A 12,229-nucleotide genomic window follows, 5' to 3' on the forward strand; every position below is an offset into this window, starting at 1 on the left:
TAAATAAAAAATGAACATTTATTGTTGTGCCAAATTTTGCCCATGATATATCTTGTGCCAAATTTGGCACAACTTTTAGCATGTGCCAAATTTGTTATTTAAAAAAAACTATTTGTTATTAATTAGATTTTTAATTTTTAATTTTGAATATTTGAAAATTTATTTAATTAATTTGAAACTTATAGTATTGTTTATTTTCTTAATTTTTTAATTTTTTAATTTTTAAGGATCTAATTATTTTTTTTTTAAATTATATTTTCTTAAAAAAAATTAAATTAGTTTTAATAAAAATGGCACAATTTGATAGTGGTCAAAGTTCGAAGGGGGAGGGGGGATCACTAACTATTCTACACATGGTACTGCCACATCAACAGACAAAATGCCACATCATCAATTTGATAGCCACCTAGGACGAAATCTAACATAAGTCTCATATTTCAGTAACGTGTATAGTTTTGGGGTAATTTTTAACATCGCGAATCATTCGAGGGGCACGATCATATAGTGGTCATAATTCATGGGGCAAAAATGACATTTATTCAAATCACACCTCATGATAAACTTATTTATTCTTGATAGAAGAAAAATGTTATTCTAATTTCTTAAGTAGTACGTAGTCATACTGTTTGTACATACGACACTTACATATAATGTATTTATAATGTTTATTGTTATTTAATATTAATATACATTTATATAAGTTAGATTAAGTAATATAAAAAAGTAACATGTTTTCTTTTTAAATATAAATGATAAATTTTTTAATATAAATTAAGATTATGTATTATATATTATTATAATAATGATATTTTATAACATTTGAATTTATATCAATATAATTATTAAATATTTAGTTATGTATTAAATATTATTATAATGATAATATTTTATAATATTTCAATTTATATTAATATAATTACTAAATATCTAGTTTTGTATTGTATATTGTTATAATAATGATATATTATAACATTTAAACTTATATTAATATAATTATTAAATATATAGTCTTGTATTAAATATTATTATAATAATGATATTTTATAATATTAGAATTTGTATTAATATAACTAATAAATATTTATTTTTAATTAGTTTTAAAAGTATATTTCATTAAATATTTAGAATATTCAGTTAAGTCTTATTGAGACTAGAACTCATAGGGAATAAAATTTATGGATGGAATCAAATATTTCGTAGTTACAGACAAAAGTATTCAATTATTGTTGAAAAATCAATATACTTCTAATGTCGAATCAGGATCAACAAAGACAGAAATAAATCATTGGGTCGAACTCTTCTTTGGTGTCAAGGTAATAACTATGAATAGTCATCGACTACTGAGAAAGGGTAGAAGTGGGACCTATTATGGGACATACAATGCATTACAAACGTATGATCATTACACTTCAATCGGGTGAACCTTGTTCCTACATGACCTGATCAATTCGATCAAGCACTCGCCATCTATTTCCGGAGTGAATCCTATTTCTGATAGGAACAGTTGACAATTGAATCCAAGTTTTCCTATTTCAGGGTAACAAATATTCTCTAGAATTTCCCTTAGATTTGAGCCCATAGCCGATGATAGAACTAGAATAGATATTTTCTGTTTCCTACTCACACGAGCCCATATCCGCCAACTCATACTAGATCTACTTGCATTTTATTGTAATTGGAGTTATCCCCCAATAAATTTGACAACTCATAAAACCAAGAAAAACGGTTAAAAATACACATTTTTTTATATATAAAGATAAAGATATGATATATTAAAAAAAAAAAAAAAAAAGCTATACACGTTAATTTAAATACATTTAAAACTAATTTAGTTATTTTTTTCAAATTTAGTTAAAAAAAAATTTCAAATTATTATTTTTAAAAACAATTTTAATCAGTCATATGTTATAAATTCGCGTAACTGCTTTATGATATTTTTCTAAAAGGAAATGTGTTAGGGGTAAGATAATAAATAATATTAATTTTTAAATAATACTTCAATATAATAAAGGGTTTATACTTTTTTGGACCCTATGTTTTGTCACATTACCTGTTTGGACCCTGTGTTTTGACAAATTACTTTTTGAACCCTGTGTTTTGTAAAATGGTTCAAATAGAACCTTAAACCCGATTTTGGTCAAAATTTTCTCAATTGAAATCATAAATAATTCACTAAACTAAACAATTTAGAACAAAAATAAAATTATTCTGCTTAAAATCTGTGTTGTTATATTCAATTTTTTCGTTATAAAAATTGAATTTAGGGATCTATTTGAATAGTTTTACAAAATATAGGGTCCAAAAATGAATTTTTTAAAACATAAGATCCAAACAGGTAATCAGAAAAAATACAGGGTCCAAAAAAGTATAAACCCTATAATAAATCAAAAATGAAAAAATTAAATTTATAAGAAAAAATAAATTTAAGAATAAAAATGTTTTATCAATTTAGGTAATAATTGATAAAATATAAAATTTTGGGAGTAAATTCATATTAAAAGAACTACTTAGGGGTAAAATAATACTAATTTTATTATTTAGGGGTATTTAAAGACAATGTCAATAATGATAGGGCAAAACCATACTATTAGCAAAAGAAAATTGAAAAATTGATTAATTATTCAATTTTTGATCATCTTACGAGCGAGAGCATTGACTATCATTAATAGTCAATTCAGAACCAGCATTGAATTAGTTCAACTAATCTTCTAATACTTTGAATTAAGTATGTTTCATAAACAAAGTCGATATAACTCCTATTACATGCTTAATCATATATCACATTTATTATTTTATTTCTAAGAATTTAAAGTATATTAGAAATGTGTTTGGAGAACTAACACCCAAGCAGATCTCAGGCAGGACCCAAACTAATCTTGCATCATGTGACCAAGTAATACTCAAACCAAGAACTTGATCATTATTCATTCAACTCATCCGTTTGCTTGAGTGTCCCCAACTCGAGGTTAATAACTTGTCCCACGTCATCATTTCACGTGCTGAATTATTATGAAGGTTGAAAATGGGGAATGACAAACTAGATTATACATTTGTAAATTCTCAATAAGTTTGTACAATCAAAACTTCACCATTGGAATCTCTTCTCTACTCCACAATGATCCTCTAAACATAACATACACAATGCTCACATTTAGATAGTAGGATTGAATAATTTTTATTATGTGATATTGTTTTGCATTAGGAGAGCATGTTGAAAAAATTAATCTTGGTATAAGATAACTTAATCTCATTAAAAAAGTTAGAATAATTTTATCCTATCAAATCCACCATCTTAATGTATTCCAATGGTAAGAAAAAAATTAATACTTTGCATTATTGTTGGCAAATGATCAAGTATTTCATTCTTTTATGTTTATTTTTATATTTTTTTCATTTAATATAATCCCACTTTCCAAAGATGACCAAATAATTATGCAACAAAGAAGAATGTACAATACAATAGCTACTAGTCTTAACAAAATTAGAACTATACAAACAAGCTGATAACTAAACCATATTATTTCTATTAAGCCATATAAGTTTAAGTTTACAAGTAGAAGAACAAACTTAATCTATTCACTGCTTAATACTAGAATGAAAATCTCTCTGTCTCTCTCTCTCTCTCTTTTTATATTTATATGTATATATTATATAATTATTTATCTCAAAATCAGCTGATTTCTACCTTAGTGATGGAATCGTAAAAGGGTAATGCAAAAACACTACCCTTGACAAAATCTTATATTTTTTCCTGTTTAAGCGTGCCTTTCTTTAGTAGTGTCTAGCTTAGAAACTTTTCCATTCCCATGTAAATGCTTTAATCCTTTAACAAGTACTTTCATTCAAAATCAGCTGATTCTCTCAGAAGTTCCAAATGGAAGCAGGAAAAGTCAGCTCTTCATTAACATCACAAACTTGAAAGCTACCAACTTCTGCTCCATGATGATCTGCAGCTATCCCATGCATCTCAAACAAGGCATCCCAGTTGAAATTCTTGTCAGTAAAAGCTCCAAGCTCATGAGCATGATCATGAAGTTCTTCAAATGAGGTTTGATCTTGAGCCATATGCTTTCCCATACCATGATCATCAGTCTCTTCTGATTGATCTCTCTCTCCTTTCATCACTCCTATCTGCTCAAGAAACTCATGGAGATCGATCTGAGGCTTCTCATCATCACGGCTCTTCGCAATCTTTTCTGATAGAAACTCCATCTCTTTCTCCTTCTCTGACATATTCTCTTCTTGGGTTTTGTCCCCAGTATTGATTTGAGCTTCAGATTTTGTATCACTAGATGAAGATGAACTAGAATTAGGAGTTGGAGTTTGACTAAGCGCTGCATTTTGCTTGAGTTCTTGGAGCCTCTGATGAATGACATGAACACTAGGCTGCGCGTTTATGTTGAGCAAACCACAAGAGGGAAACATGGACATGAAATTCTTGGAAGGAAGCCATTTGAACTTTTGAGATTTCATTGTATGGTTACTGGAGTTTGCTTGATAAAGGTGAGGAAGGTTGAGATAAGCATCTGGGCCATATAGTCTCCTTGCAGCCTCATCATAGGCCATGGCAGCTTCTTCTGCCGTGGAGAAAGAGCCTAACCAGAGTCTGGTTCTCTTCTTTGGCTCTCTGATTTCAGCAACCCATTTCCCCCAAGTCCTTTGTCTAACTCCCCGGTACTCGCACGAGGCGTTCAAAGGTCCACCTTTGCCTCTTGTTGGACCTTTCTTCCATGGCTTCAATGGAGATTTCTTGTAGTTCTCCATAGTTTCTTCTTCTTCTTCTATGAAGAATGGAGCAGAAGAAGATGATAATTGGACTCAGAAAGTGAGAGTGAAGAGTGAAGAGTGAAGAGTGAGGAGTGAGGAGTGAAGTTTGAGACTTGAGGAGTGGAAAACATGGCTTCAAAGGCGCGGGATATGTAGAGATGGAAAGCAGTTTGGTTTAAATGTTTTCACGTTTGCTTAAAAAGTTTTCAAACTCATGTGACCGTTAATTTTTTTTGGTAGATAATATTCTACCGGATTTCTCCATATTTACTTATTTTAAATTCCTAGTACTATTTAATCTCAAAAACAAGAATGTTATGTCTAAGTTCAAAGAAATGCATGGATATTATAGACTAGCATCACAAGTTCAAAGAAATGCTTACGTTTACAGGTGTCTTGTGGGAAGAGCATATATGATTATGATTTATAGAGCCTATGATTCTAGTTTATAGTTTGACGATTTGATGTAAGTGGTCTTGTTAAGGAATTATATGATTCCATGATAAGGACTTCTGAAAATGACTGAGAATTCAAAGTTATCCTATTTATTACAGTTATGTAATTGTCACATGTGATGCTTGTACGGATTGTTCTATTAAATATTTCATTTATCTGATAACTTAGCGATTTAACACCCATTTAGTTTTATTTTCAACTTTAGGTTTGCCTTACTCATCCTTTGATTTAAAAATGGTAAACAACATAAACTTTCCCTATGAGGTATACATGAAAGATGGTTAGTGTAGCTAATATTAATTTTACACCTTTAATCAAAACTGAGAAGAAAATAACAAAACCGAAGAAATTGGTAAATTTAAAAGTAAGAAAAAGAATAATGTAAAGTGGGAAGCATTTAATTGTTGTGGTGGTTAGTGGAGCTTTTGGTGGCCAAGATTTTGACTAAGTTTTGAGTCATGGATGGAAGTGAAAGCTTTCAATGAGATATTGCTTGAGTCTCCCTTGGATACTGCAAGGGTTGCATCTCTATCTACAAGGTTTTACTTTTATTAGTTACTGTCAATAATACCCACCTCAACATTTTCCATTTTCACGAGTACTATTTCACATGTTTTCTTCCCAGTCACAACTTGATTCCCGAGACTCTCATCACCTTTATCCCATGCGTGTATTCCAGTACTGTGGATTTTGGACAAAATATTAAACTGCAGTTAAGTATCTTAGATAAATTTAAGCAAGAGGTCTAAGTTTTTAATGCAGCTAGTGGGAGCAAATCAGTGATAGTAACGGTAATGCTAAAGCTAGTTACTGTGGAGAAACATATTGCCTCGTGAAAAATCAAACAGTGGACAATAGAGAGCGAGAGTGGAATATCCAACAGTTGACAATGGAAAACACTGACATTAGCAATTAACTTCTTTATAATGAGTAAACCAGCTAATGCTTTTCCCAACTATGCTTTTTCTGATATTTACAACCTTATTCCTATGTACATACACTCACACTGCTGTGTGAAGAAAATTACTTTTCACAACAAAAGGAGCTCATACGCATAGGAGGGCCTAAACTACAATTATTTTAATAATAATTAAAAAAGAACTTACTAATTTCCCTCAGACTAATGATGCTAACCGAGTACTCATTTTGGCGAACGAAAAAAAGAAACCGAGAAGAAGAACCTGCCTTGCCAGATCCCATCCCTCAAGGTTGACAAAAAACTCCTTATTAAGACGACCATCTCTTTAAACCTGGAGAAACTTGGGTCCTTGTGGGCTTTAATTGTTGATGTAGAAGATTCCTGAAGATTTAGCAATGAATTTAAGTCAGTAATATTATAATCATCTCTATTTATTTGTAATGGCAGTTAATGTCGTAGCATCTTTAATCATAATCTTACAGACAAAACTCTGATTTTAGTGGAACAAATCAACTTTTTATTTAATGTTTCATCACCTGCAAAAAGATGTACCAACAAGGAAGTGTAGAAAAATTGTGAGAAAAAATGATTCTTTGTTCCAAAGTTTAAATTCCAAAAGGGCTTTCAGACAAGGTGCCTAAAAAATTGATTCAGCATTTAGAAGTTTCTCTAACATGACAAACAAGAAAACTGCAAAGGAGTTGCTTCAAACAATTCATATGAAATATATAATAATGATAGACCCCCTCTGCACTTCACCTATTCTAGGCGCAAGAAAGGTTCTCATGTGCCTATTTGAAGCTTATATCAAGGTGGTTAGAGAATAGTGAGTTGGCACCATTCTGTTGTGAGGATCTGTGTAGCTAGTTATGCCTAGGGAACTGTGAGGGTGGTGTGTGCTTCGGCTATTTGATAAGGGTAAGGTTGTTTGGAGAGGGCATCTGTAATTTCTAGTGTTGTGAGCTTTGGCTCTGTTGGAGAGAGCCATGTCTCAAATACTTAGTGGTATTATAATTCACCTTTTGTAAAAAATACAAAGTATTCTGTCAATTGTGTTTTTCATACCTTAGTGTATATCAAGTACATTTATCCCAAGAAATATGTACAATCATATTTATTATGCCTTTTGAATTTAGACTAACCTTAACCATCATACTAAGAGAAGAATAACACACAAATACACACTAAAAAAATAAAAAACGACAATTGACAAAATGATATCAACCATCTCAAATATAGAAAACTGACCACTTCTCTTTCATTTTGGAATCCCCTTGCACATGTTTCTCCATTTATCCTTCAGGTCTATCGCAGTGCGACCTTCCATGAATACAGAGTCTCCGAATTCCAAGACTTTCTTCCACATGTTTCTCTCTTTAGGAAATTTTTGCACCCCCTCCTACAGCATTTTTTTATCCTATAACATGTCAGAACAGAAATATAGAAGGCAGAATTAAGAAAAAATGATTCAATAGATTCTATATCTCCCCAATAAAACTGTTGCAGTTTTAAAAATAACCTGTAAGATGCCCATACATTTAGCAGTTGTAAAATACTGTCTAAACAAACAATTAAATGAAACACTGCAATAAATAAATTACAGTTAGATGAAATGCCTGGTGTTTGCCCCACATTTAATTACCTTTAACTTCAGTTCTTCCTCAACTGTCCATGGAACTTTCTTTCGCCTTTTCTGAGGAGATGCCGAGTCCGAGCTACAATTGCATATAACAAAACAATTATCTTCAATATTTAATTACAGATAAAAAAAAATTAATCAATGTTTCCAATCAGAATAATGCATTCAAACAAAATCTAATTTGTATCATTATTTTTTATAAGAATTTGGCTTCACTAATTCTGACTAACTTGGAACACTGAAGATTACAAGCTCGTTCTATGACCAGGCAAACCCTACTGAATCTTGTCAAATGAGGCTAGCTCAATTAGTTAGAATTCAAGGGGTTTGTGCAATGTGACAGGAAAGAGGCTCAAATCCTAAGTTGAGTCTGTGCAGTTTTTTTTTTTAAATTTAATAAAATAAAATAAAATAAAAACCTCAGTGGTCTCTTTAAAAGCAAACACTTAAGACATCAAAACTTACAGGCGATTCTCTCTCTTTCGAAAAGATATGCAGTAATCGGAAACGGTGGACTCGTGATTATCATTTTCAGAATCGTCCTCAATACTGTCATGAGATTCAATTACAGACCGTTTTGTCGGATCAATATCTTGGTCTAGAAGTTTCCTTTGAATTCCTATGTCCGACTTTCCTTCATTCACAAGATTTACTTCAGAATTTCCACTAGATACATTCTGTGGTACTTCAGCTCTTGCAGATGGGCACTCTTTGGCCATCTTTTCTCTGCCTTCTATTTCACCTGCTGAAACGTGACACCCACCTCTATTATTGTCATTATGTGCAGAAATTACTGCTTCTTGGTTGACGAAATTTTTTTCACATTGATGATCATCTTCTTCATTTTTCTCTCTCACTCCCAAGTGTTCATTCTCATGGTTTTGTCTAAGAACATCCTCATCCGCATTTCCTCCAGTAGAATGATTTCTTTCCTTAATTAAACTTCTGGTGGATTCTTCTGGGTAACGTTTGGAACCCATAAGAATAAATGCAGCTAGTTCTTTATTAGCCACAGAGGATCTCTTCTTAGCTTCAAGATATTCCATGATAGCAAGAGAATATGCACAAAAAGGGCAGTAGAAATTACCCATGTCATCAAATTTTGCTAAAGAACCTCCACATTTCTCATGAATTACCAATTGGCAATTATTAGTATTGCAAACCAACAATGAACCAGCTTTATTACACTTCATACATAAATATTTCTCTGTCCAGTCAACATTCAAGGAATCATGACCAACTGTGCACTGAGATCTTAAAAATTCAAGTTTTCTCTTGTCTACATCAATCCTCTCATTATGATATCCATCACTATCACTTGACTTCTCTGCTTCACCACAGTCATTTGTGTCCTCTTCGGCCTCACCAGCAATAATATTCTGCCGAGATCCGTCATTGGACATAGGATTTTGCTCTTGAAGTGGAAAATCATGCTCATGGCTGCTTTTAGATTCTTTAGTGGAAATGTTATCCACAGTATCATGGGAAGGAACACCAACTGGTTCAGTGGAAGGTTCACTCACATTATTGGTGTCATCAACAGATAAATTTTGATGGGGGTCATCTCTAGTAGTGTCTTGCATCAAACTAGGGGCATCATAAAGATTCTCTGACTGATTCTTATTAATTTCATCATCATTACTCTGCTGAGACCTGTTTGAGACAGTATAATCATTCTCTGTAAACGTTGCTTCCTCCACAGGGACCTGAACATCTAATTTAGAAGAATCTTTTGTCGGTTCTTTTCCATGCAAAGTAACTGTGTCCTGCTCCACTGGCTCAAAAGCACCACCTGATTGAGCACAATGGTTGCTGACAACATTTTCTTCACCAACAGATAAATGCTGATGATTGGCTTCTTCTCCACTATTAATTTGAGGCATCACAGGGGAATTACAAGGAAACTGCACCATATTCTTATTAGATTCATCATTACAACCATTCTCTAAAACCCCACTTTCTCCCATGGTTCCCATCTCATTTTCTGGCAACTCTCTAGTAGTAACTGAAACATCTCTTTCAGAAGAATGTTCTAATGGTTCACTTCCATGAAAAGGAACTGGGTTCTGTTCAACAAACTGATTATCAGAAGATTCATACTGCTTCAATCTTTTTGCATTCATATGTTGAACCTCAGAATTGGTTTCGCCATTGCAATCTTCATGAACATTACAAGCCATACCTTTACTAGCTGAGCCAGACCTGTCTCTCTTTGAAGGCAGTATAGCTCCATCATGATGATTTTCTCCCAACTGTTTGTTTCTCTTCTCAGGGATCAAAAGATCAAGATTCACTTCATTTTGAACATCAGTGCCAGAAAAATTAGGCCTAGTAGTAACAGAATCACGATTGCTATCATCCATCAAATTAATGTCTTCCAAACTTGTTGCCAATCGACCCTTATCCCTCAAGAAATCCGCATATGGATGAGTACCATCAAGAATTGTATCTTTCAGCTGTTTGTAATGAGAGACCCAAGCCCAATACAAACAGTGGGTTAAAAAATTCAAAAGTGATGGATAAAAATAGGGTGCAAATGAAGACAACCTCCTACCTGCTCCAAAGCACATTTGGGCATACAAGCTCTTTTGTGAGCAATGAATGGGTGAATATCCCATCTTGACAACTCTGGTCCCGAAACTCTTGAATTTGATCCTAAAGTCTGAAAAAACAAAAGAATGTGGCACTTGAAATCAATATAAATTTACGTTTGAAAAGCGTAAAAAGCTGACAACTTGTAGGCTAAGCATGAATATGATGGTTTCAAACTCCTTCAGTTTCGAAATGAATCCAAAGCACTTGTATACCAACAATATATACATAAATAAATAAATGGAACTAACCTCTTGTAATATGCGTTGAAGAACATCTTCACAACTTACTGACAAATCAAACCCAACTTTTAAACCCTGGGCAGAAGGCACATCAGAAGAAATTTCATTTTGTGAAGAGAATAAGCCTTCCAAACATCTCAAAGCAACAATTTCTTTTGTATTCTTTCCCAAATCATCAGGTAATTCTGGAGCCGCTTCAATCACATCTGGAAGGAGGAACAAAAATAAGTAACAACATCCTTTTAACTTGCAAAATGATTTGAATGACAATAAAGTGAGTTAATATTCAGGTAAAATATGAGCTCAAGATTTCCAATTTACCACGTAAAAGTGATGGGTCCACTTCTTTGAAGCTTGCCATTGCTTCAATGACCCAAAGCCAAGCAAGAGTTGACTCGGATGCATGAAGGTTATCCATTGAACCCTTCTCTAAAAAGCTTCAAAACCCAAAACAAGTGTTCCTCATTGACATCAACAATCACTAGAAAACACACAGCTAATACATATGATAAATTCCACTTTATGAAAAGGACTCAACCCTATAATAAGATATAAACCTTAAAACAGCTCATGCTAAATAAGTAAATTGTATTGCAAATTTGCAACCAATGACAACAATGTGACTTCAAAGGTTTCTTCCAATGCCACCACAGTATAAAACTCAAGACACTAATTTTTAATACCTAAATCAAATGACCAAACAGTTGTATTTGTATCTTCTCAAATGCATTAAATAATTTTTAATAAAATAAAACACGGGCTTCCCACAAAGGCAAAAGAGGAAAAGTTAGCTACTTTGAAATTCACAATCCCAGAAACAATTTCCCAACCCTAACATCAATCTGTTACATAGAAGAAGCCTGAGAACTCTGTTTCGTATCATTTAAGAAACAAAATCGATATCATTTTCGCTATGGAGCCTCTGCATTAACGAGAAGCAAAAAAAAAAAAAAAAACTCCGAGAGAGAGTTGAACGAGGACCAAGCATTGAATGATATATACACACATATATATACAGATATGTATGCATTTTTTTAGTGTGGTTTGTGAGAGATTGAGAAGAATTTATAATGATACCTGAAAAATTATAAAAGAGGAGGTATGGCCTTGAGGAAGGAAGAGGCAGAGCCAGAATCCATGGACGTCTTCTCCAACATTTGGTTTCAAGTTTCAACAACTGATACTTATTTTCTTTTCTCAGTCAGACCACCTTTGGTCCTAATGGTAATTGTTGCAACTTGGTCCCTATAACATTAATGGATTTATATTTAGGCCCAATAAATTTATGATTTAATAAAATTTTGGTTTCCTATTTAAATGAAATTTTAATTTAGACTTCTTCTTTGAGAAAATTTTGAAAAAGTCTTATTTTGTATTCAAGTTATAAATAAGTTCGTCTATGTTTATAGACTATTGTTGTGGAGCACTACGGCGCTACACACTTTCATTAGTTGAATTTAATGTGGAGTTACATATATTCTAAGAGTGTATGTCATATCAAGTAGTATAGGATATCATAGAATGCTCCATGACAATATTTATGTGGGAAATTTGCAACATAAATTTCTATGTAGTTTGATTTGTTATATTTAAATTCTTATGTAAAAAATTTGG

General features: G+C 32.5%; 2 protein-coding genes across 4 annotated transcripts; both read right to left on the bottom strand.

Moving 5' to 3' along the window:
* Positions 1-3,861: 3,861 nt before the first annotated feature.
* LOC133833061 (dehydration-responsive element-binding protein 2F) lies at positions 3,862-4,764 on the bottom strand. Its single transcript, XM_062263319.1, has one exon. The coding sequence runs from the start codon at positions 4,762-4,764 to the stop codon at positions 3,862-3,864; it is 903 nt and encodes a 300-aa protein (XP_062119303.1).
* Positions 4,765-5,467: 703 nt separating this feature from the next.
* LOC133831396 (uncharacterized) lies at positions 5,468-11,824 on the bottom strand. Of its 3 annotated transcripts, none has more exons than XR_009892494.1 (9): positions 11,693-11,824; positions 10,937-11,052; positions 10,625-10,821; positions 10,336-10,443; positions 8,247-10,237; positions 7,785-7,857; positions 7,391-7,541; positions 6,330-6,523; positions 5,468-5,904 (listed from the first exon to the last, which is right to left on the bottom strand). XR_009892494.1 is itself a non-coding variant. In XM_062261667.1 (8 exons), exons 2-7 carry the CDS (start codon positions 11,031-11,033, stop codon positions 7,401-7,403), a joined length of 2,607 nt encoding a protein of 868 aa, XP_062117651.1. In that variant the 5' UTR covers positions 11,034-11,052; positions 11,693-11,824; the 3' UTR covers positions 6,092-6,523; positions 7,391-7,400. The 3 variants fall into 3 exon arrangements, 1 of the variants encoding a protein (XP_062117651.1); XR_009892495.1 differs by lacking the exon at positions 5,468-5,904 and adding an exon at positions 6,623-6,678 and having other exon boundaries at positions 6,092-6,523; XM_062261667.1 differs by lacking the exon at positions 5,468-5,904 and having other exon boundaries at positions 6,092-6,523.
* Positions 11,825-12,229: the final 405 nt, after the last annotated feature.

Source organism: Humulus lupulus, chromosome 4, assembly GCF_963169125.1.
Source record: "Humulus lupulus chromosome 4, drHumLupu1.1, whole genome shotgun sequence".
Lineage (NCBI taxonomy): Eukaryota > Viridiplantae > Streptophyta > Magnoliopsida > Rosales > Cannabaceae > Humulus > Humulus lupulus.

What these genes read in the sequence shown, in the direction of transcription:
- LOC133831396 (XM_062261667.1), bottom strand. Translation starts at nt 11,033, where the DNA reads ATGGATAACCTTCATGCATCCGAGTCAACTCTTGCTTGGCTTTGGGTC. An exon ending in GGACCCATCACTTTTACGTG is followed by an intron (nt 10,822 to 10,936) that starts GTAAATTGGAAA and finishes TCCTCCTTCCAG; the next exon opens with ATGTGATTGAAGCGGCTCCA. An exon ending in AGGAAGAACTGAAGTTAAAG is followed by an intron (nt 7,542 to 7,784) that starts GTAATTAAATGT and finishes AAAATGCTGTAG; the next exon opens with GAGGGGGTGCAAAAATTTCC.
- LOC133833061 (XM_062263319.1), bottom strand. Translation starts at nt 4,764, where the DNA reads ATGGAGAACTACAAGAAATCTCCATTGAAGCCATGGAAGAAAGGTCCA.